This window comes from Cydia strobilella, chromosome Z (assembly GCF_947568885.1).
Source record: "Cydia strobilella chromosome Z, ilCydStro3.1, whole genome shotgun sequence".
Classification (NCBI taxonomy): Eukaryota; Metazoa; Arthropoda; class Insecta; order Lepidoptera; family Tortricidae; genus Cydia; species Cydia strobilella.
In genome coordinates, this window is record NC_086068.1 from 18,774,269 (window position 1) to 18,801,016 (window position 26,748).

Genomic DNA, 26,748 nt, shown 5'->3' on the forward strand with positions numbered 1-26,748 from the left:
GTTTGATGTGGGACCCAATTGGTTGTTATTTTAGCCCACAAATCATCCAGCATACGGCAAACGTGTCCCGCCCAGTCCCACTTCAGCTTGGCGGCTGTTTCAGCTTCAGCTACGTCAGCTATTTGAGTTTTGGAGCATAGTACAGTGTTTTTGATGCGATCGGTCAACTTCACGCCGAAAATACTACGCTCCATGGCGCGCTGGCAAACCTTAAGGGTGGATTTCTAAACTTTTGTCAAAGACCAAGTCTGTGCTCCGTAGGTCAGGATTTGATGCACACTCAGAATAATAATTAAAGCATAGAAGCCGGGCAAAAATAAAAGCTTGGTAAAAGGTATCGTATTCACAACACGCTATCACTTTTTGTCTATGAGTGAGTGAGACAACAATCCGCAAGTTCTTTCGTTTTTTTCAGTATTGTCATAAGATGAACTGAGGAAAATGTCAAATGGTTCTATGTGGTTCTAATAAAATCCAGCTAAATAAAATATATGTTCGTTATTTTACAGGTAGGTGTCAACTGTAACAACTTGACATAGTCGTATTATTTTAGTTGAAATATTTCGGGAATTTCAGCGGTCATCTTGGTTTATTTTAATTATATTGTTGCTATTTCTGAAAGATTGTTGGAAAACGTGCTGAGTTTTTATTTGTAATGGTTTGAAGTTCCCTTTGTGATAATGTCTTGTGTGATCGAGGGCTGTAAATCGCATACAGGAAGAAAATAAAATCCGCACGAACCAATAACCTTTAATCGGTGAGTTTTGTTCAATTTTGAAGAAATTTATTTATAGGACCTGACCCTAAACATTGAAATTGATATGTTGTTTATGAAATTATTACTTGCATTCAAGTCTATATAGATTTTTGCATATATTTTCGAACTTTTCTGCTAAGTATGAAAGGTTATATTTTTGGCATAGTGATGTATCGACCTCAGATCAATAACCTATCGACATTTACAGCTTTCTTATAGTTTGGCCCAGGACTGTCTCATTTTAATTGATGAGTACAGTCAAGGGCATAAATATATATACATTCCCAAAGTCTCAAAAATATGTGTACGCTCAGACAATAAAATCGTGTTCGCATATTTTTGAGCCATTTGTCTGGATCGATATTTTTGCCTTCGACTGTACCTATAGTTTTCCTTGTTCTTACTTACTGACAGATTGTGTTTGCCAGACTATAGTATAATACTAAAAACCGGTCAAGTGCGGATCGGACGCGCGCACCAAGGGTTCCGTACTTTTTAGTATTTGTTGTTATAGCGGCAACAGAAATACATCATCTGTGAAAATTTCAACTGCCTAGCTATCACGGTTCATAAGATACAGCCTGGTGACAGACAGACGGACAGACGGAGAGCGAAGTATTAGTAATAGGGTCTCGTTTTTACCCTTTGTGTACGGAACCCTAATAAAAAAGACATTAATGATCATTGATGAATGTTCCTTTTATTAATATTATTGGTTTACCTATCTCGCAAAACTCAACTTTTTATTTCAGATTTCCAAAGGACGAGGAATAGGGGATATTACTGCAATGTTCTGCCACCAGAGTGCAGCACTAGCTTTTTTAGTGCACCGTAGATACTTGTTATGAACAAAATGCTGCACTTCATGATAAAAGCAAGCCACTTTGCACAGTGATAGTAGGGACCAAACTGAGCGATTTGACCCACAGCAGCGGCAGTTTCACCCCTTAGGAACAGAGATGGCGCCACTTCTTTAAAAAATATTTCAAAAAATTCTACAAGCTAAACCAATGAACCGATTTAATTATTTAATATCTCAAATGAAAGCTCATTATATACATTACTTTTAAAAAAATACTAAAAAAATATATACTGAATAATTTCGACAAAAAACGGCATGTTAAGTTTTTTTTTTACTCGATTGATAGTTTTTACTTGATTTCTCCAAAAAAATGTATGGAACATGAATAGTTTAATGCATGTATATATTACTGAATAAATAACAAGTATTATAAAGAAACCAGACACCGATACCTCTCATACTTCACGAAATATGAAAGTTTGAATGTGAGTGTAAATTTCTTCAAAATATATTTCAAAAAATTCTGCAAGCTAAACTATTTGACCGATTTCAATGTTTAACATCTTAAATAAAAGCTCATTATATACATTACTTACAAAAAAAATACTCAAAAAACATATACAAAATACTTTTGGCAAAAAACGGCAATTTAAGTTTTTTTTCTTACTCGATTGATAGTTTTTACTTGATTTCTTAAAAAAAAATTATGGAACGAATAGTTTGATAAATATATATATAGTACTGAGTATATCAAAAGTATTACATAAAAACCGACCGATTTTAATATGAAATGTGTCATATGAAAAGAAATCACTCAATTTATTTTAATAAATAAAAAATAAACAAATAAAAACCGAATAAAGTTTTTTCCTGGTGCTGAATTACAAAAAAATATAACAAATCTAAAATTAGTAATTATTTTTATTTAGCACTTGAAGTAGCAGGAACCGCCTCGCGGACAATGAACGTCATTTAAATTTTGAATTTGATTAATTAAAATAAAATCGAAATTCCTTCAACTCAAAAATGACGTATGCCACTTGAAGTGACTACATTTGTAAACAAAAACTTAAATGTCCTCTTCGGGTTCACCGGTAGATGTAGAACTAAAAAAGAAAAGTCGTTTTGAAGTACTCGTACCATTCCAATACTACAAAATCACTGATCATACATGAATTATTTTTGTGCCTAGTTGATTACCATTAAACCTATAATTTTGTGCCAGACATATATAATCAGTGGTCAGCATGCAAAATAACCCTGGATTGAAAATTACATTAACTTACTCTTGATTTGTACAGCCACCTTTGCATGATTTATACTGGGCTGTGCACGGTAAGCTGACGCGGCGACACCCACAACGCATAGTTTCGCAGCCAGATTTGCAGCCACAATGGTCCAAGAGGCTTAATTGCGACCAAATCGCTATAACTGCCGACCATTCTGGAGTCCAACTCTCGTTTTCCTTAGTTCATCCCCAAGAAGATGGCCTAGCAAATTATCAAACTTGTGACACCCTACACAAATGAGGAATAACAAGCATATATGCATCTCTTTTCGACACATTATCTAATTCGTAAGGAAGTAAAGGGTATACATATTTGCGAAGCATTTTTGCCCGGCTTCTATGCTTTAGTTATTATTCTGAGGATGCACATGTCCATGAGCTTTATTTTTAAAGTCAGTTAGACAAAAAGTTTTCATTACGTTTTAAACTGGCTGTAAAATGAAATGGTTAACAGCAAAAATAATAATTCAATAACTTTATAAAATATTGACAATACTAACGTATTCTATCTAACGTAAAAATTGATTTTTGCTACACATTTTTTAATATACAAAATAAGTCAGAGAGTACAACATGTTGTCGGCTGCTAAGGTACGAATTCATGGAATGCAAGATGACAATTGGGTGATAAAAGATAAAATTAATCAATATCGAGGCCTGATAAAACTCTATGGTAAGTTTTAAGTTAGGCGATATACAGATGCAATTAAATGTGTAGTGCATGTTCTACCGTCTGTACAATGGGGATTGTTCCGAAGAATTTTTTGATCTGATGCCATCGTTTCGTTTCTATCTCCGCACCTCCCGCCAAAGGAGCAAAACTCATCCTCACTTCTTAGATACGGCTCAACAAGAATAAGCGGGCATCTCGCTCGTTTCTTCCCAGAACGTGCAGAATGTGGAATGAGTTGCCTCCTGAGGTATTTCCTTTGCGCTTCAACATGGGACTCTTCAAGAAGCGGGTATTTAGGGTTCTCAAGGGCCACGATGACTGCTTCCCATCAGGCGGCTTGTCTGCTCGTTTGCTGACTATCACATAAAAAAAGTGTAGTGTGTAGTGTAGTTGCTGAACCAAACATCATTGGTGTGACAAGGCGCAAAGGCTTCGGTGGCTCGGCCATCTGGAGCGAATGGGAGGCGATCGGGCGGTGAAAGAGCGTTTGAGGGAAAACCGACAGCACGCCTAGGTATCGATGGGCGGATGTGGTGGACGCTGATCTGTGCGAGCTCCAGGTTCAAGACTGGCGAGAAACTGCACAGGACCGGGATCAGTGGCGAACAGTCGTGTTGGAGGCCAAGACACACTTTGGGTCGCTGCGCCAGCGGAGTAAGTAAGTAAGTGCACAGTTGGCACTTTCTACTGCTAGATACTTTAGGCGTCATACAAATAACGCTTCCAAACTGGTGGTCGTGGTTTTGAACGCCGGTGTGTAACTGTAGACAAAACTGTAGATAATGCCGACTGACACTCGTCGAGAGACCCCGAGACAGGCCGAGAACGAGTCTGTACATACTGCTACATTCTCATCATGCTCTTACTCGTCTCGTCTCGACCTTCAGCAATTGGGCCGGAGCCGGAGCGGTGCCGAGACTCTTGGCGGGAGGCTCTCCACGAGTGTGTACAGCTGGCATTATCTACAGTTTTGTCTTCGCGTCAGCAAGCAAGCGCAGACACGCAAACTTGCACAATAATGAGGTTATTTCTGATCTTAGTACTATGCCTTATGGGAAATGGTCGAAGAGATAGTTCAGATCCGGAAACCGCTACCAATATTTAGTATGTTGTTGGGCATGGTACTGGGTCTCCAAAACTGCCGGGAGACAGCGGCACCGTCCATCTACTTCAGCGGAATGACGTCATCAAAATGACTCCCGCCTCGTTGCGAATATTGCATTTTCCAACCAAACTATGCATTGCAGATACACGTGTGGGGTATTAAACGAAAGCCAATAAAATATTATACATTTCACTAATACACTATGTACCAAAATATATAATAGTTTAAGAGAAATTTAAAAATAAATAAAAATGATGAAAAAATATTTCGATTATTTGAGTTTTTCAACCAAACCAAAAGTCAGACGTTAAAGCAATGTACTACAAAATTAAAGCTGATGTCTCAAGCCATACAGTGATATCAAAATAAACAAAATCAGACCAAAAATGTGAAAATTATGCTTCAAAATGTAGGTATTTGCTAGAACAAACGCATTAGTTAAAAAAATCGAAATTGGTCATTTTCAGGATAAATCGCATAAGCTTCTAGTATGTTATTAGCAATATAAAAAGGATCATAAAACTGCTGGGAGACAATCTCTATAGTGCCTGAGTAACAAATAATGGCGTCATACATGTGACCGCTGCCGAAATTTGCAAAATCTAAATTATAACTATACCATAAGTCATACATACACGGGTGCTGTATCAAACGAAAGGTTATGAAATGTATTATGATTCTTTAATACATTATTTAAATGTATATTTTAGAAGCTACAAACAAAGAAAAACCACTTTTTTTGAGAAAAGTTCGTGTATATATATTTTATAGCTCAATTAAAAACGTTATAACAATGTTGCGTCTAATATAAAAGAAACAAGTTATTCAACTATATGTCACAGCTTAAATTTTTAATTTCTGATAAAAACTGTGGAAGTTGTACCAAAAAAACTAAAGCGCGCCAACAATTCTACCTTAATTTTTTTTTTTTTTTTTTTTTTTTTTTTTTATACCACGTCGGTGGCAATCAAGCATACGGCCCGCCTGATGGTAAGCAGTTACCGTAGCCTATGAACGCCTGCAACACCAGAGATATGCGCTCATATTATGCAAAGAATAGTTTTAATTATGGGGTATTAAATGATAGAACATTACATTAAATACATGAAAACGACATTTTGGAGTGGAATCATAATTTATAAAATGATTTTGATGACGTCATTCCGCTGAAGTAGATGGCCGGCGCCGCTCGCTGTCACCCGGCAGTTTTGGAGACCCAGTACCATACCCAACAACATAATAAAATTTGGTAGCGGTTTCCGGATCTGAACTATATTCCCATAAGGCAGTGCACTATTTTATTCTGACTGTAAGATTCTATAATAATAGTAGGGGAGACCGAGGTGAGTTGTGACAGAGGAGAGTTGACATTGACGATTTTTTGGAACCTATTATTTGGTAGCAAGCTCGCAACAGTGCCACAGAATATATAATAGTACTAGGTACAGATGATTCACTCCCTAACAAAACGCGTCTACTACGCGCAAGGCGGCGCAAGCGCGTGCAGGCGTCCGTTCCATAGCGGTGTGCGGCAATTACTATAGCAAAACCTCAAAATTGAGGCGGCCGCAGGTACTTGTAGCGACGCGTCGAAATCGCGGAGTGAGACACGCCTGACAGTGTGCGTTTGTTAGTTAGTAACTTGAACTAACAAACGCGCGCTATTGCGAGCTCGTTATTAGTTAATAGGTTCCAAAAAATCGAAGATGTCACAACTCACCTCGGTCTCCCCTACAAGTACAAGTGCAAAAAGTAGGAATTTCGTAACGAGTGGCGATAAATTAAAACACGACCGAAGAGAGTGTTTTAAGTCGACACGACGAGTTGCGAATTACCTATTTGCACGTGTATCGTACAGTGTTTTACAGTACATATGGCCCTTTAAATTTTCGACATAGGCTCGTAAAGTGCTAATTACCGAACTAGTGCAGTAAAGTAGCACCATATGTACTGTAAAAGAATTTTTTATTATATTCCCTCTCAAGTAGAGAACCGGGACCCGGGGTCTGTAACATAATGTAAATACAAAGAAAACAAGGCCACATTATTTTTATGTTTTTAAAACCTTCCACCATACGCTTTGCTGTTCTATTTATAGACGATGGTTTCTTTTGTTTGTTGTTTCCCATCGCCCTTTCATGAGGGTCCCCAGGGGCAGCACAGGTTTAATAAAAATCTGCATTCTTCTGGGATTCAGGGAGAGGGTTCCGAGGACTCGTAAGATATCAAAGTTAATTTGTCAAAGTATTACTAACGTGTTGTTTTTGATTAAAGTAAGTTTTTAAACTTTTTAGGGTTCCGTACCTCCTAAGGAAAAAACGGAACCCTTATAGGAACACTCGTGCGTCTGTCTGTCTTCTGTCTGTCTGTCTGTCCGTCCGTCCGTCTGTCACAGCATATTTTCTCTGAAACTACTGGACCAATTAAGTTGAAATTTAGTATACATATGTAAGTTTGTGACCCAAAGACGAACATGTAAACAAATGAATTATAAACACGGGGGCCACTTTGGGGGGGTAAATGTGAAAATTAAAAAATAAAGTTATTCAAACTATATCGTGTTATATATCAAATGAAAGAGCTCATTGTGACAATCTCAAATATATTTATTTTATAATTTTAGGATAAACAGTTTAGAAGTTTTCAAGAAAATAGGCAAAAAAATTACCATTCCCCTCCCTTTAGCTCCAAAACTACTGGGTCTAAAATTTTGAAAAAAATGCACAAAATAAATCTTTATCTATAGATTACAGGGAAACCTATTAGAAATGTGCAGTCAAGCGTGAGTCGGACTTAATTACTTAGTTTTTGATCCGACCCCTACGGGTTTTTTAGACATTTCACTCACGTTTCACATAAAAAGTACACTGTTAAAAGTTGTGTAATGTACGGAACCCTTGGAACGCGAGTCCGATTCGCACTTGGCCGGTTTTAATCAAGTATGATTCGGTTTTGGCATCAGTGGTTGTTAGGTATATATGGTAACCGAAAGTTTATTTTCGAATTCCTACAAACGATACCCCACTCGAAATAGTAGGTAGGTTTTTTTACAAAATGAAAGGATACCATAATATCACCATACTTAACGTTAATTTCTTTTCATTTCTCATGCTCTGAAATAGTACAGCGGCCAGGTGGCCTAAAACACCATTCGATGTGACTGGACAGTATACTACCGACAGTGGTATCGTTGTGTTCGGTAGACTCTACTGAGTACGAAATAAGACCTTGTCACTTTCTAAGAGTGGGGGGGGGGGGGGGGGATAACTGTGACGTCACAAAATCGGCAGTACAAAGTTTTTAACTTTTTTCTTTTAAACATACCATGTGGGGTACCAAATGAAAGGGCTTAGTCTAACATTTTCACTAGTTGGTCTAACAAATTATTAGAAAATTATCAAAAATTTCACAATTCAGAATTGACTTTGAACTGCTCTAAATTGAATATGGCTGAATGGATTAGTCCAAAATTTATATACAATGACTGTTAATATCCTCTATATTATATCTGAAAATAATTAAACAGATATATCCAAAAATAAGAAAAGTATATAAAGTTATATATTTGTAATCTACTCACAATGCCCTTTCATTTGGTACCCCACATGGCATATTTAAAAGAAAAAACTTAAAAACTTTGTACTGCCGATTTTGTGACGTCACAGTTATCAGTGACACTCGTAAAAAGTGACAAGTTGTTATTTCGTACTCAGTAGAGTCTACCGTACACAACGATACCACTTGTCGGTAGTATACTGTACAGTCACATAGAATGGTGTATTAGGCCACCTGGCCGCTGTACTAAAAGTGGGTCGTTGTTGTTCTAAAGTGTGCAGTAAATGATACGTACGTTATTAAGCAATATTTTTTTTAGTTTTAAATGGATTTGTTGTACAATTACCATTTTGATAATAAACTCCTCATTTCATAAATAACGAGTTTTAACGAAATTGGTAATTTAAAGTACCTTCAAGGAATTCTACTAAAGTTTATACTTAGCCATGTTCTCTAGGTAAATGCACATGTATCTAGGGGCACGGCAGTGCACCCGCCAAGTCGAGTAACACAAAGTGCATGTATTTTACTTTCCTCGTATTTGAAATGAAAAGTAGTGTTTAACTCGGGTGAAAGGCACCAATTTAGTCTCGGACTATTTGCGCTCTCACTGAGTTCTAGCGCCAAACTACCTCGACAGAAATGGGTGCCTTTCATCCGTTGGTTAATAATGTACTATACTTTCATGACTTAGTGACACTCCGACAATTAAGACAAATCGAGTAACTTAAGAATCATCAATATCGGCCCACGCGTTTGGTCTCTACACTGCTACAAAGGAACAAACATACATACATACATACATAGACTGATAAACACATTACCTTTCTTTGCGCCGCGCTGTCGGGTAATTATAATTACGCTCATTTACTTTGCGCTTTCGGGTAAAAACATCTTAGTTTCAACAGAAGTAGGTATATCATTAAATACGCGAAATAAAATACACACGGACCAAGCCGTGAGCATAGCTGGGTGATTAATAAATGCAAAATGGGGGTTGGTGGCGGTATTTCGTTTCAGGCGCACATATACATATACTACCTACATATGTTACTTCTATCGTTACTCCGTGTGTAACTGTGTAAGGGGCGCTTAGGTGTAATTTCAGTTGGAAATTGTTATCAGGGTATACGAGTGCGCGCACTCGCTTTTCTATATGGCTCCTCTACACGATGGCCCAGCGTAGGCCAGTCCAAGGGACGCATTTATGCGTTAGAGGGAGCAAGTGATATTGCTATCTCATTCCACCGCATAGCTGCGTCCCTTAGACTGACCTACGCCGGGCCATCGTGTAGAGGAGCCAATAGATGCTAAAGCGCCTCTTGCACCATTCCACTAACCCGGGGTTAATCGGTTAAACCTGGAGTTACCGTGGTTACCTATACGACAAATTGACACTGGGCTAACGGGTTAACCCCGGGTTAGTGGGACGGTGCAAGTGCTGGGTTTAAATTAAGTATTATACAAGGGTCGGCAACGCGTATGTAATATCTCTGGTGTTGCAGGCGTCCATAACATAAAAAAAAGATTTGACAAAAAGATGACCTTTGTACCTCATATTGACGCAATTATTAAGAAGGCTTCTAAAATGCTAGGTTTTATCATAAGAACTGGTAAACAATTTCGAAGAGCAAGTACTAAAATCCTTCTTTATAACTGCTTCGTTCGTAACATCTTAGAATACTGTAGCACGGTCTGGCGGCCACACTTTTCAACCCATTGCCTCAGAATAGAGAGAGTGCAGAAGAGATTTCTTTGGCATATATCTAGCCACACACAACTAGCTAGCAAATACATATCTTACTCAGAGAGACTACGACACTTCCAAATCAATACTCTTGATAAAAGAAGAGATCTACTAGATCTCCAATTTCTATACAAACTTTTAAATAACTACATAGATTGTCCACAACTTTTGCGCAAAATAAGATTTAGAGTGCCATATAGATATCCTAAAAAAAAATAGACCTTCTGTCTCCGGTATTTAGGAAAACCGTCCTAGGCGCCAATTCACCCATTCCACGACTGTGTAGATTGTTAAACAAGCACGGCCACTGCTGTGACGTTCATTCTGACTCATTGCCCAGGTTCCGAAAATTATTAAATATTAACATAAAAAAATAGTATGTGTATATACATACCTTCATTAGGTTGTTAGGTTAGGTTGTTATTTAGCCATTAACTGTTACTTTAAGTTTACTGTTTCCTTTTTTTTTTTAATGCTGTGTTTACCTCTAATTAGTTATGCATCACTGAATGTTTCTTATGGTTTAACGTAAATTAAATGTCAGATGTAATAACTGTTGGTAGACCTTAATAAATAAAATAAAAAATAAAGTAACTGCTTACCATCAGGCGGGCCGTATGCTAGATTGCCACCGACGTGGTATAAAAAAAATACAAAGGATTGAGATGCACATTCATATATGGCTACACATTTCGATATTGATAGTCGTTATTGTTTTAAGAAAGGGATCGCAAGATCCATGAGGGGGACCTGGCGAAGCAGAAGAAACGGTACAGCCGCGACATCCGACAGATGCGTAAGGACATCACGACGAAGCGCGGCGAGCTGGGCGTGGCGGTGTACGGCGACAAGCAGTTCCTGCGCAACGCCTTCCAGGAGCACCGCCGGCTGCAGCTCACCTACATGAACAGCCAAGCTGACGTAAATACTTCATACTTCATCATGTAGCTAAAGCATGCAGCATGTGTCTCCGGTCAAATCTATGGGATGCCGACGCTTTTAAACAAGACCTCAATAAACCATGCCCCCTCTAAAGTATAACTGCGTGTCGTAAGACCCGCTGAGGTTGCCCCAATATTTAGGTCGGGTTTCAGGCGAGGCCAGTAAAGGCATCAAATATATATTTGGCAAATTTTCATTTGTTTGACCGCGTTTTATTCAAAAACCAACATTTATTTGTCTTTAAAAAGGCATCCTGTAGAAGGTTAGGGTAGATTTGTGATCCTTTTAAACAAGCGACGGTTTTCGAAACTGAAGCATAGGATAAAAAATGTCTCCAGGTTACAATAGGCTATCCTATGCTAGGTAACCAGCTAACCACTTAGTACCTCCACACCATAATAGCCAAAGTACCATTTTGTTGGTTTATTAAACATATACTTTATCTATCTGTCCATGGGGTTGAAGACTTGTTAGATCAGTCTAAAGTTTCCTAATTGAAACTAGGTAGAAAGTAAATTTGCCGAGTTCTGACCGATTGTACACCGTCTGGGTCTAGGTAAACAAATTGCTCAGATGTTCTGAGTCTGATCCTTCTAGATGCCAAATTATTTATCGATACATATTTATTTTCTTAAACTACCGGTTTTTCTCACGCTTCACATTCTTATCTATCTACTTTTCTATTCACGATGTGTGCAGTAAATTATACCTATTCGGAATACCTACGGATATCAGTACCTATTCGGAATTAGATTAAGTGCTCTGACATAATTTGAAAGATATTGATATTATACTGTTATAAACTAACACGGGACTTTGCGTAAAAAGTGCAAAAGCTTACGTTTATTTATGGCCTGACGTTTCGAACGTGACGTTACGTTCGTGGTCACAGGCAGACTGGCGAGGAATTGTATCAACATCTTCTTGCTGCGCAGGTTTTGCGAACTACCCGCACTTGATCTTGATTATTACCTTGTACGCTAGGGTTGTCACTATGCCTACACACAACACTCACGACATCCGATGGTATGTGCGATGGGATGTTTTTTCCCCCTTACATTTGTCCCTCATGTTGATTGAAATTTCCATGTTTTCTGATTTCAATTGCTTCACGTACTTTCCTGCTGTAGTACGATCCGTTGAGAGGACTTTGGGAATATGGAACTCAATCCAGTGGTTTGGTCCCGCCTGTAGCAAATGTTCGGCTACCGCAGACTTATTTATTTGACGTTTTTTAACAGCCGCGATATGCTCCTTTTGACCCTTTCCGCTATAGTGCTTTTGGTTTTCCCAATATAGGAACTATACACAGCTTTATTCAATCTTATAAACGCATGGTGTTTGATAAGGGATAACATCTTTTGCTGCCCCTAGTTGCCACGCCACCTTTACGCGATTAAGTCACGTGTTAGTTTAAAATTATGATATTGATATTGTTTCATAAGGCCCGATTTACACTCAAGAAGTAGTTTTTTTTTACTATTTTACTATGAACATACTATTTATAATAATATGTAACTACTATACACGACGACATGAGTTGAGGATCAATTCCGCCAATAGGCACCTGTTCGATTAGTGTCGAGAAAGCGACTAGTACCTATGTAGGCATGCATGTAGTTCTCGCGTTAACACTGGTCGACAAACCGAAAATGCAAAAGTCGAAATTACATGTACCTAACGATACCCCGTCTTACAAAAGTTGATGTATAGGTATATACCTACTCGGAGAATATTGCACGTGTTATATAAAAACGTAGAACCACCATCTACCCAGCTTTATGGTGCATTGACTATATTATGCATGGCAATAAGCTACGGGAGGCCATAAATGCATTTCATATCATGCTCATACCAGCACAACCGCATAACTGCATGTACTCGAACATATTACCGTTACCTACCGAAGATTAACTTAGTAGTCCAATATTCTTTTTAACGGAAATAGAAATGTACACACGTTTACACATTTACATAACAATACCAGACCTATACGATATACAGTAAAAATAATCATTGTTTTGTTTGCAGAAAGTTGTAGAGAGTATACACCAAGAAAACTTTAACAAGAGGAAACAACTTGACAAAATTAGATATACTAAGAAAAAGAAAATGGAAAAATTTCGTCTAACGCAGGTAATAGAAAATCCACGCTTATAGCAGTCTGTATCTGCTTTCTTGTTCTTTGTCTAAGATATTTAAAGTACCGAAATCCCTACTTACCACACGGACACCGGTAACGGTTTTCATGCAAATTCACCAGTTTGTAAGTTATTTAGGTTAGGTTAATCGCGGTTTAGAGTTCCCCATAGATATTTCTGTCGAGTTCCCTGTTCGACTATTGGAACTCATAAATAGTACCGCCTTGTCCGTCCGTCTGTCCGTCCGCACCCGCAGATTAGTTCAGTAATGCAACGCGACACTCTATATGGATGATTTTTTTATCGCTTCTGCAACCCTGTGCTTCGCAAAAAGTCATCCCTTATTGGTCAAAGCACAAGTGCTGCGAATATTATATTTTTGTTTCATATTGAGGCATAGTTTTCGTTACTAGAAATTGTAACACATAAATTTATTACAGCAAGTAGAACTTTTACATACAAAACTTTTACTCGGTCTATTTTATTTGTATAACAATATTTCGCGGGCGGCAGGCGGGTTTTGTGTGACTCCTAAGATCAAGGTCTTAAGACAATCGCCGCTGATCATTTGCTTGCTGAGCACGCCTATTAGGGTACCTAACCCTAAAATGTGCGCACTAAAAATACGAGCACTCTAGGGTATTCAATATGTCTAGTCTACGACAGCTTGGCCAATACTCTAGGTCTAGGTTTCATCTTACTTACTGTTATGTATTGCACAAGAAACTACGTGTGAGTAGAAGTAATAAATAAGCTTCTTACAAATAAAATAGATGCTGTAATACTCTGTATAGCATTTGACGTGTCTCGAGCATATAACAGAAATAAAATCTTATCAAAGCATTTCCTACGCGAAGCGTTATTTCGAGAAATAGTCGGAACCGCTCTAAAATATAACGGTTTCTTTCGGTTTTGTAAATAAGAGTGCACCGCTCTTATTTACTTTTAATGATACTGAATCCGTAAAATAGTATTTTATGTAAGCGTTGTCTAAGATAGGACAAAAACCGGTCAAGTGCGAGTCGGACTCGCGCACGAAGGGTTCCGTACCATTACGCAAAAAACTGCAAAAAAATCACGTTTGTTGTATGGGAGCTCCACTTACATTTTTTTTTTGTTTTTAGTATTTGTTGTTATAGCTGCAACAAAAATAGTAAAAATACATCATCTGTGAAAATTTCAACTGTCTCGCTATCACGGTTCATGAATACAGCCTGGTGACAGACGGACAGACAGACATCATCATCATCATCATCATCATTTTTATTCAAGAACAATATTACATTGTGTTTGAAATCTTAAAACTAGGCACATGCACACAAAAAAAATATATTACAAAAACAAACATCATAGCCACCAATAAAAATATTAATAAGACGTAATCAAAAAAAAAGTAGAAATTTCCAAAATAAACATGAATTAGTCAATTATAAATATTAAAGAAAAATGTCAACGATTAAAAAGTAAAAATAATTATATTAAATCAGTTACATGTCAGAATAAGAAAAAAATTATTAAGAACAAAATGTCAACGTTAAAATCAAAAATTAAATTTAAAATTAAAGTAAAAATTAAATTAATTAAATTAAATTAAAAGATATTATTAAGAAGACAGACAGCGGAGTCTTAGTAATATAATAGGGTCCCGTTTTTACCTTTTGGGTACGGAACCCTAAAAAGGCGAGTGGCTAGAGTAACAATTTGAGATGAAGCCAAAAATCCATCCATACTATCCATACTAATATTATAAATGCGAAAGTCTGTCTGTCTGTCTGTCTGTCTGTGTGTTCCCTCTTCACGCTTAAACCGCTGAACCGATTTAGATGAAATTTGGCATAGAGATAGGTTGAGTCCCTGAGAAGGACATAGGATAGTTTTTATCCCGAAAATAATCCCTTAAGAAAGTAAAAAGCGGGGTTGAATTGAGATAATTAACGAAGTGCCTGCTAATTTGTGTGCATAATATGCTCAAATGTAGATTGCTATGAGATTTTCTCCAGGCGCTATTCTTACTCTAGCTGCGGTTACTATTACTAAGTCCACGCAGACGAAGTCGCGGGCAAAAGCTAGTACTTAATATTATAAATGCGAAAGTCTGTCTACAAAAAAGTTTTGAGATGTAATGTGATACCAAGTCGGTTATTTTAGTCAGTGGCAGGGGGTGTTAAAACTGTATCAATATTAGATACCTTTAATTTTTAATACGTATAATGACTTGGCCATCGCACGGCTGCATAATGACATAGGGATCATCGTCAACTATTAAAATAATTTTAATTAAACATAATGCTAGTGCTAATCACATGCAGTTCAAGCATTACACATAATTACGAGTACGGTACGAGTAAAGCATTATGTGCGATTGCCAAGTCATTATATGTATTAAAAATTAAAGATATCTAATATTGATACGGTTTTAACACCCCCTGCCACTGACTAAAATAACCGACTTGGTATATCACATTACATCTCAAAACTTTTTTATAGTAGAAGAATTGCGTTGCGAGACTTGCATCTTTTTACATGTAATGTTTTTGATGGGATATAATCTCTTTTTTGTTGGTAGTCCTTCTTTTCGGGCACTACTTCTTGTACGTCAGCTACCAATTTTCTCAAAGCTCATACTCATACCCATCCCACACTTTACTCGTACTCATACCTATACAATACTCATGCATGGAATATGGCCATTCCAAACTATAGTTATACGTACTCATACAATACTCATACCCAAGTATCCATCCCGCACCACACCATACCCGCACTCATAGGTGCCATATTCATATCCTTACCATACTCATAGCCATACCATGCTCATACTATACACATACTCGTATTATAACTACACACATCTTCATACTCACATCGTACATCTTAGACCTTTACTTTACCCACCATTTGTTGCAGCTGCAAAAATAACTTTGTAATAGCATATATTTATATGGGACTACAAACTTACTTACGCAGTTCTTAAATCTTTAAAACGTGACTGTTATTGCAAAGGTTTTTTATAGCTTAATAAGTTAAAAACTACTTATGTTTAAAATTTGAACCTTGTGGGTCTGCTAGAAGTACCTTAGAATTATAATGATCGTGAGTGAGTGAGTGAGTATGACAAAACTAAGGAACTTTGATGTGCAATAATTCTTAAACAACAAGTTCAAATTGAATGTTCTTGGGAATATATCTAAGCCATATTATGCCCTATATGTCACTGAAAATTCAGGGTTCTAGCTTTAGCCAGCACAAAATTACAGAACGTCGAAAATAACCTGAATGGCTACGAGAAAGCAAGATTTTTCTACTCCCGTACTTTTATTTGTCATATAAAGGGTGGTGCACACATATTTAAAACCCTACCTTATACTGTTTACCGATATACCGATACGATACGATACGATACGATACGATACGATACGATACGATACGATACGATACGATACGATACGATACGATACGATACGATACGATACGATACGATACGATACGATACGATACGATACGATACGATACGATACGATACGATACGATACGATACGATACGATACGATACGATACGATACGATACGATACGATACGATACGATACGATACGATACGATACGATACGATACGATACGATACGATACGATACGATACGATACGATACGTTACGATACGATACGATACGATACGAAACGATACGATACGATACGAAACGATACGATACGATACGATACGATACGATACGATACGATACGATACGATACGATACGATACGATACGATACGATACGATACGATACGATACGATACGATACGATACGATACGATACGATACGATACGATACGATACGATACGATACGATACGATACGATACGATACGATACGATACGATACGATACGATACGATACTATACGATACGATACGATACGATACGATACGATACGATACGATACGATACGATACGATACGATACGATACGATACGATACGATACGATACGATACGATACGATACGATACGATACGATACGATACGATACGATACGATACGATACGATACCATAGCATACGATACTATACCCAAATAAATAATACCCGTTAGTTCCATTATCATCTACTTGCCAACGTTTAAATGCTGTCTTCAACAATTCGAGTTAGGTATTTAAGTTTTGCATGCTTTAAATTGTATTAATGTTAAATTAAGTTTAAATTGTATTATTAATGTTAGTTTCTGAGCAACATAACTGTTATTATTCATTAGTGGAAACTGTGTGGCTTGTGAATGTGTTATCTGATTTTCTATGTGTGTTGTTTTTGGCTGTTTGTTTCCCAAAGGTTTAAATAAATACCATACCATACCATAAAAAAAAAGTAACAAAAGTATGAAGTGGCAGTTCATGGCCTTCACTAAATTAAAAAGCTACATTGTTTCACACATATGTGTATTGTGAGGAAAGTGCGACTTTCCTCACTCCAGGGAGTGACGAAAGTGGGCTTGTTTGAGGTGCTGAGGTGAAAAAAGTATTGTATGCAACGTCGTTTAACCGAGTCAAAAAATACTCGTGGCGCCTTTATTAAGGTGGTTCGATTTTCATACAAAATTCAATCTGCCGTAATTAAGGCACTACACACTATTACTACACAAATATTTGCTCATTTATCTACTTTCGAATATTCGTTTGCGCTAAATTAATAGAAAAACTTTGTTTCATACAGAAATCATACATAATACAACGTAATTTTTTCATCAATTTTACGTATGTGTGTGTCACAAATGTCGTGTACAAATACGTTGCGTGCGGCGTTGCCACTCTATGACGTTGGCGACGTTGCCTGGCCGACCTGGCAGGATTTGCAGTGCCGTCATGTTTAGTGCATTTTTATTTGACAGTGTTGACACTGACACATAGGGTCATGTTTATTGTGACATCAATTTGTTTGTATAAATTGAAAATGATAGCAACGCAAAGAGTATAATAATATATGTAGCAACGTCTAAATCAAGTTACAAAAATCATCGGTGTTCTGGTCCGCGAAAATCCAGAAAAATTTAGACTCAATTGAAGCGGAATTCATGATGGTGAAGTTTCGTAAGGTAGGTACAGTTTCATTCCTTCATTGTACATTGTAATTTTCTCGTGCCGATCTTTTTAGAAAATAATTCTCACTTCTTCCGTAATGGTAGATATAAGCAGTGAACAATACCTATATAATGTAATTATTACTGTTTTGGTTGCCGATGCAGTCAATGTGTCACTAACTCTAGGTTTTTTTAGGTATTGTGCAAAATGAAGAGGCATTCTTGGAAATAAAATGTTTTCCTTCATTAGCCAGAAAAAATCAGGACATCCTCACTGCAATAAAGTAAAATAAAACATTTCCTGGGGATGAAAATTATGGAATTTTGTCTATGAATGAAAAACACAATTATTACTAGGTAAGTAAATGATAACTTTATTAGAATCCATATTGTTGCTTCATCTTTCTTCCTATAACATTAGAGGTTTTGTGCTATCATGATATTATTTTTCTTTCAGGTACAGGGACAACTACGGATAACAAATATGAAAAAATGTTATTTCATTTGTTGTGTGAATCCATCTACACCAACAAGACATCCACTGCTGGACATAGGCCTCCCCAGGGATCTCCACAACGACTGGTCTTGCAAGACCGGCCAAAATATCGAGAAATAAATAATATAAATAAACATGATAAATATCCCGTTTTCTATAATAGTTATAATTAGAAGGCCATGCAATGTTGTTACTCACTGTACCTACTTGAATCCAAAAAAAAAATATAAAAAAAGTTTTAATTTTATTTTACAATTATTACTTTATTATTACTACATTACGATACAAGTGCGAAAAGTAGGAAATTGGCAACGAGTGGCGATAAATTGAAACACGACCGAAGGAAGTGTTTTAATCGACACGAGTTGCGAATTACTTTTTCGCACGTGTATTGTACAACGTTTTACAGTACATAATTATGGCCCTTTACATTTTCGACATATGCACGTATTGTACTAATTACCGCACTAGGGCGGTAACGTATTATTATTATTATTTATTCTATATTAAAATCTTACATTACATCAGACAGAAAAGTGCCGTGAAACCCTATCGGGTTTGTATCGACACTGCATTCGTGGATACATTTTACATTTAAACATTGTTGTGGTACATAGGAAAAATAAAAATTAAAAATTATATAAAGTTAAAAGTGAGATTACCTAATTACAATAAGAGTTATCGGCGGGTAAAACAAAATATCTCCCACTCAAGTACACAACCGGCCGTGCCGTGAATTCCTTATCGCTGGGCGATTTACGTGTCCAGAAAGTCGTAAGCGGCTCAGGTTTTCCTAAGCGTATGACATTAGTTTATGTAGCACCATATGTACTAAAAAGTATTTTACAGTACATATGGTGCAACTTTCTCGTCCTAGTGCGTAAAGAGCACTTTTCATGCATATGTCGAAAGTTTAAAGGGCCATATGTACTGTAAAACGTTGTACGATACACGTGCGAATAGGTAATTCGCAACTCGTGTCGATTTAAAACACTCTCTGCGGTCGTGTTTTAATCTGTCGCCACTCGTTTCGAATTTTCTCTTTTCCGCACTTGTATCGTAAATAACTATTTCAAACTGCAAGGGTACGATGATAGATCTCAATTCAATATAATTTTGCAACATTTGGCATTATTAGGTTATAAATTGTATGGAGATGAAATCTATCATCGTACCCTTCCAGTTTGAAAAATACTATAGAGGCTGGACAGTAAGGGATTGCTTTACTTGTAGAACTATATTTAGCGCTTTTAAAAAAAACTGATACCTGACACTTACAAACCTGGACTTCCTTGGGCTAGTGCTACTAAGAATCGTCAGTATTCTCCATCCTTTCTGAGTTGGAAGAACCCAAAAAGGTGAGATTTGTGAAAGTCAGGTTTTCAATATATGTGGCGTTTTCAACCAAACGGGTACCTACTTATTGTTGTCATATTTCCATAAAGCTTCAAAATGAAATCAACCTAATCGACAACCGACAATGTGGTACCTTTTAGTTCAAAACGTCACATATTTTTATAAAATGTTATAAACTAATTTATTAATAATAATGAATATCTGGGAGAAAAAGAAAACATAAGTAAAAACTCAAAAATGCTCGTTTTTCCAGAGATAAGACCTAGCTAGATCGAACCCCTTACAGCAAATTTCATCGAAATCGTTAGAGCCGTTTCCGATATCACTGAAATATATTTCGGTTATATCGGAATCGGACAAGAATTCGAAGAATAAAAGGTATAAGAAACATAAGATAACACAAAAAGGACAAAAAAAAGTACCCCTGACGTACCAGTCTCGAACCCGAATCCTCTTGCACGTATTTCCACGAACATACCGCAACGCCATTGCAGCATACTTACACTGCATGAAATTGTCTACTACAAGCAATCACGGAAACACTGTTTGCATGTGTGAGTAATAGTAGGAAATAGCATGACAGAAACACTGTCGACTTTAAAAGTGTTTCTTACACTAATGAAGTATTCAATGTTTATTATAATAGTTCAATATTTATGTGCGCTAAACATACTTTTACGTAAGTATACAGATACCAACACTATTCCACAAAAAATAAAACCTGGAAATTTGCGAAAGTGACGCCATCTAGCGGGGTTTAAGCTTTGGGTAACCTAGTCGAAACACCTTAACAATTTTCGGCTTTGCCTCAAATTGTTACTCACGCCACTCGCCTTTTTTTGACCTCTCTTAAACAACTGGTACATAAAATACTATTATATGAAAATTCCTCTAAAGAGCGAAATTAATATATTTCGCTATTTATAATGATTAATTGCAATGAAACCGAAATTAAATGACATAGCTACTTACGTCAAGCACGACTTGAAATCATACCCCCTTATTCATAATCATAATCATAATATTTATTAATAATTTAAACTACATGTCACATTTTATACAGTGTATAAAGATTATATTTAAGTATGAATTTTCGCTACATAATGTACATACATACATACATATAATCACGCCTATTTCCCGGAGGGGTAGGCAGAGACCACGGATTTCCACTTGCTACGATACTGACATACCTCTTTCGCTTCCTTCACTTTCATAACATTCCTCATACACGCTCGCCGGTTTAGGGTGCTCTTGACCTGGCCTTTCTTCAGGATTTCCCCGATCTGATCAGAGAAAGTCCGCCGAGGTCTGCCCCTTCCAACTCCCGTTTCTACCTCTCCCTTATACACTCTCTTTGTTAGCCTTCTTTCACTCATTCTTTCCACGTGTCCAAACCATCTCAACATACCTTTCTCAATTTTTGTCACTACATCTTCGCTCAGTCCACACTTTTCCCTTATCACACTGTTCCTAATTCTATCTTGTAATCTCACACCACACACACTTCTCAACGCTCTCATTTCCACTGCATTCACTTGGCTCTGATGCCTCTTCTGCCATACCCAACTTTCGCTACCATACATAAGTGTAGGCTCCAGCACCCCTCTATGCACAGCCAACCGTGCCTTTTGCGACACCTTCTGGCTGCTCATAATGTAGGTTGTATTTAATATCTACCTAAGTTCCTAATTTAAAGAACTCTTTATGGTCGTAGAACGCTTGCTCGATTAACCATTTCTTTAATTTGTTTTTAAATATTGCTACGCTTTTAGCAACTACTATTGAGTCCGGAAGACGATTGTATACTTTTGGGCCCAATATGTGAATGAGCTTGTCCGACTTGGCCAGCTTGTGCGGCACGGGCGCGAGCCTGCAGAGGGCGCGGCCGCAGCGCGCGGGGTAGCGGCGCGGGGCCGCATTCGACGAGGCAGGGGCGCTGTCTGCTTGCGAACGCGCGTATATTGCCGCTTGAAAGATTAGTAACGACGGCAAGGTTAGGATGCCTAGGGCTTTGAAGTGCGGTTTCGCCGATTCGGTTTGAGCGATTCGGACTATAGCCCGTACGGCGCGCTTCTGCAACCGAAACACACGCTCCCAATCTGCGGCTCGGGCCCACAGCTCGACTCCGTACTGCAGGTGTGCGTGCACCGATGCAAAGTAACACGCTCTCAGCATATCGCGAGGCAAACCGAGCCAGACGTTTCAGTGCGAAGCAGGCCGCTGACAACTTATTACACACTTTATCAATATGGGCCGCCCAGGTCAGTCCTCTGTCCAGTTCGAAGCCCAGAAAGGTTGAGCTCGCGGCTTGTTCGATATTCAGTCCGTTTGCGCGCACAGACATCGACCTTGTTTCCCTTCCCGAGAGGTCGAAGTGAACAAAGTGCGTTTTCCGTATGTTCAACGTGAGGCCATTTTTACTGAACCAATCAGAGAGAAGTGCTGCAGTAATATTTAGCTGGTCGCTAAGTGCGTCACAGCTCTGAGCGGTAACCACCACTGCTACGTCGTCCGCATACATGAATGTCTCGCCGCTGTGCACTGCCTCAGGTAGATCGTTCAGCAGCAGTGAGAACAGTATGTTGGAGACGGACCATCCCTGCGCTACGCCGATGTGGGTTCGAACCGGGTCTGAACGCAGGCGTCCCCCGTCCGCCACGATGACTTGCGTTCTGTTACACAACATATCGATCATTAGACTCAGGGCTCGGTTATCGAAGCCGTAGTGGCGCAGCTTATCTTCCAGGACACCGTGATCCGCCAAGTCGAAGGCTTTAGACAAGTCACAGCATATAACTGCGACTTGGTTTTTGTTTTCACGAGCCCCTAAAATCCGGCGCACAACTTCGCGCGTTAGCGCTGACGTCGATCGGCCTTTGCGATACGCATATTGTTGCTCGGAGAGTGCATCGGTGGATTCGAGGAAGTCCGTTATCCTTGCGCTGAGACCATATTCGAAGACTTTGGCTAGGACGGGGATGATCGCTACCGGTCGGTACGCGTCCATGTCTTACCTCTTGCCTTTGCCCTTGAATAGTGGCGCTATCCGACTTTCCTTTAGGGCTTCCGGAAAAACTCCTTCACGAATACACCTATTGTATGCAGTTGCCAGTATCGGTGCTAGGTCTGCGGCCACCGCCCTGAGCATGACAACAGAAATATCAAATATTTCTCTCGTGGTTTTCCTTGCAATACATGATGTGATGACGGTAAACACGTCGCTCGGCGTGAAAGGCCTCAGTCGGATGCACCGGTCGGCGGGCGGGCGCGCGGCGCGCAGCGCGTCGAGCGCGGCAGTGCGCGCCGCGGGTCGCGCGCCGCACGCTTCCGCCGCCGCGACAAATCTGCAATTCATCGTATCGGCCGCATCTTTCTTGCAAGGAAACGGATTACCTGCGGAGCCCCTGATAACGTCCGTGAACTCGAGCGGTTCGCGGACCGCTTTACCCTTTTCTCGATTGATTACGTTCCACATGGACTTTATAGTATTCCCGCTAGCTTGTATTTTATTAGTGTAATAAGAAGATTTTTGAATGTATAATAGTTTCGAGTATTTATTATTCATGTCGTATATTAGATTTGAGATCGTGCTGTTGTCGGGCACTAATTTTCCAATTTCGGTAATGTCAAATAGTAATTTTTTATATTGATAAATGTCATCCGTCACCCAGGAATCTTTTTTACGATTATTAATCAAAACAATGGGAAAACATAGCTCGAATTTATTTTTAATTATGTTTATTATGGACATGATCAAGTTTTGGGTCGACGTTTCGTTCCGTTGTGTGATCGCTCTCCAGTCCACGCTTTGTATGGCGGAGGTAAAGTTAGCGTAGTTGCCCGGCGAGTATATGCGACCGTGGCGCGGCCGCGTCGGCGGCGGCGGCGGCGGCGGCGGGCGGCGCAGCGCGGCGCGCACGGCGAGGTGGTCGCTGAGCAGCGTGGTCACGGGTGCCGTGCGCAGCGCGCCGCGCGTTCCATTCCAGTATACGTGGTCTAGATTTGTGGCGGTCGCGCTTGTGATTCTCGTAGGGAAATTCACTTCGTTTTTAAAGTCGTGGGAGCTAAGAAGGTCCGTTAACCTTTTCATTGCCAGTCCAGAATTATGCATGTCATCAATATTAGTGTCTCCTACTATAATGCAATCCCGGTCGAGATCGGATATTTTGTCAAGCAAGCGTTCCAAATACCACAGGAATTCATTGTTACTGACTTTACAATTAGATCTGTATAAACATACCACAGTTAAATTTAAATCTAAGAGATCTATTGCGGAAATTTCACAATAGCGTTTCTCGGATACAGCGGTTAAGTCATGATTTTCAATAGCTAATATATTTTCGCGTACATATATGCATGAGCCTCCGTGCTCGTTATCCGCTCGGCAAAAACTAGATATTAACTTGAAACCGTCAATATTAATGCACTTCAATTTACTCTCGGTCAACCAATGTTCTGTAATTCCTAGGACATCACACGCCAAGTCATTTTGAAGCAGAAGTTCAAGTCGTTGCGTTTTATTGTCTAAAGCGCGGATGTTCTGATGGCATATAATTATATCATGCGAAATTGGTTGAGCGATCGTATTTATTGCGGCGGTGGCGGGTATTTCATTCGCATTGTTGTTCATAAACGTTTACTAAAGTTAACAAGCCGCTAATAATAGTTTGTCCCTTTCCATCACACCAATACGTCGGAAAGGGACAAACGATTATTAGCAGCTTGTCAACTTTAGTAGACGTTCATGAATAAGGGCGTTAATCGATACCCGAGCCTTACTGACGAGTTGTTCCTCAGTAAACTTACACTGTACACGCTACAAGCATCGCAAGTTGTAATCTAAATATGTGGCTCTCCATCACACAAGTCCTTATGCTTCAAGTGCAATAAGGTCCTTTTTATCTGAAATTCTGATAGAAAGGTCCTTATTGCATATGAAGCATAAGGACCCTTCTCTGATGGAAAGCCACAACAAAGATACATTATACATTGATTAAGTAAGATGCGTAAAATCTAAGACAAGGACAATTTCGTGCTTCGAATTTGGCAGGTTAACGAGATGGCGCTGTATAGCTCCATACATTTTGCGGTAACTTTGATTGTCAAAAGTTGATGTTTGACAATTCAGTAACCGCAAAACATGGCGTAGTACAGCGCCATCTGTTTTGGATGTCAAACTAAACACGTTATTTTCTTAAGCGAGGTGTAGACTAGCAAGAACTTGCATGCAATTTATGTTAGATTGCCGATGCCGACTATTACTAGATGGCTTAATAGAAACGTATTGACTTGCATATGCCTTTTAAATGTATTATTAATTTTATAATTGTATAATATTGTTCTCATAATTGTAAATAATTTTTGAATATGACGATGTACAATTACTACAAATAAAATATATTCTATATTCTATTCTATTAAGGTAAATTGCATTCTTAAGTTTGATCAGATTCCGCAATGCAATGAAAATTGCATGCAAGTTCTTGCTAGTCTAAACCTCGCTTTAGAATTAAGCTCTCTATTATAATCAATTCTCTTTGGCCACAATAGGTATGTCTTTTCAAGCTCTTTAAATATTTGTATAGCTCCAGTCAGCGGAATTACGTGATCGGCTGTTGTATGAAGTTGGCGGGAAGCTACCCGCGGAGATAAAAGAGCAAGCAGTGGCCAATTATGTACAACGCGCCAACATTAAAAAGAACGCAGCTCTCGCAATCAAAGTCATGTACAAGAAAATCCTAGATATTCTTAAAAAGGTAAGTACGTTGAAAATGTTACGCGCTTTTACTTGTAGTTTTACTCCGTGTGTGTATTTGCTCCATATCATTACTAAGTTTATTTGATTAAAATCTGTAATTCCCGGTATCTGCTGAAATTTGGCAAAACGCAATAATAGGTACATATATCGCCAGGTGACAACGAAAACTAACCAATTGCAAATAGTAGATTGTTAACCAAGGGTTGAAAGGCATCCACATTTGTAGAGGTAGTTTGGCGCTCGAACACAGTGAGAACTAATTCTATGTCCCATCTCCCTAATAAACTATGTTCATTATAGTATGAACATCAGCGGGATTGCCTCTTACTTTTTAATTTTTTTATGTTTTTGTTCTAAAACTCCCAATAGTCAATGGCATCCTACTCATTTAGCCAACATAATAGAAGTATTTTTTACAGAATTTAAATATTAAATAACATTTTAATTAATGAAAAAATAAGCAAGTTTTATCTTATACTTATTTTGTTTTATTTTCATGAATATATATAGTGCTAAATAACTTTTCTCAAACATGCTATGTAATATTGATATTACGTTCTTTGTATTAGGCTGGGAAGTATCACGTCTCAGGCGCGGCTAGACGAGAGGTCTGTATAGTACTATGCCTTATGGGAAACGGTCGAAGAGATAGTTCAGATCCGGAAACCGGTACCAAATTTTAGTATGTTGTTGGGCATGGTACTGGGTCTCCAAAACTGCCGGGAGACAGCGGCGCCCACCATCTACTTCAGCGGAATGACGTCATCAAAATGACTCCCGTCTCGTTGCGAATATTGCATTTTGCACCCAAACTATGCATTGCGCATACACGTGTGGGGCATTGAACGAAAGCCAATAAAATATTATATATTTCACTAATACAATATGTACCAAAATATACAATAGTTTGAGAAATTTTAAAATAAATAAAAATGATGATTTTTTTTCGATTATTTGGGTTTTTCAACAAAACCAAAAGTCGGACGTTAAAGCAATGTACTACAAAATTAAAGCTGATGTCTCAAGCAATGATATCAAAATAATCAAAATCAGACCAAAAAT

The 26,748-nt window shown here is 38.4% G+C and overlaps 1 protein-coding gene across 1 annotated transcript in view; it reads left to right on the forward strand.

The window, feature by feature from the left end:
- The first annotated feature begins 3,372 nt into the window (after window positions 1–3,372).
- LOC134754284 (uncharacterized) overlaps window positions 3,373–26,748 on the forward strand; it is a 57,724-nt gene continuing 34,348 nt past the window's right edge. The window contains exons 1-4 of the mRNA XM_063690509.1: window positions 3,373–3,520; window positions 10,649–10,848; window positions 12,901–13,005; window positions 25,514–25,684. Of these exons, the coding sequence (XP_063546579.1) occupies window positions 3,421–3,520; window positions 10,649–10,848; window positions 12,901–13,005; window positions 25,514–25,684 (576 nt within the window). The 5' untranslated portion in view covers window positions 3,373–3,420. The remainder of the gene's footprint in view (window positions 3,521–10,648; window positions 10,849–12,900; window positions 13,006–25,513; window positions 25,685–26,748) is intronic.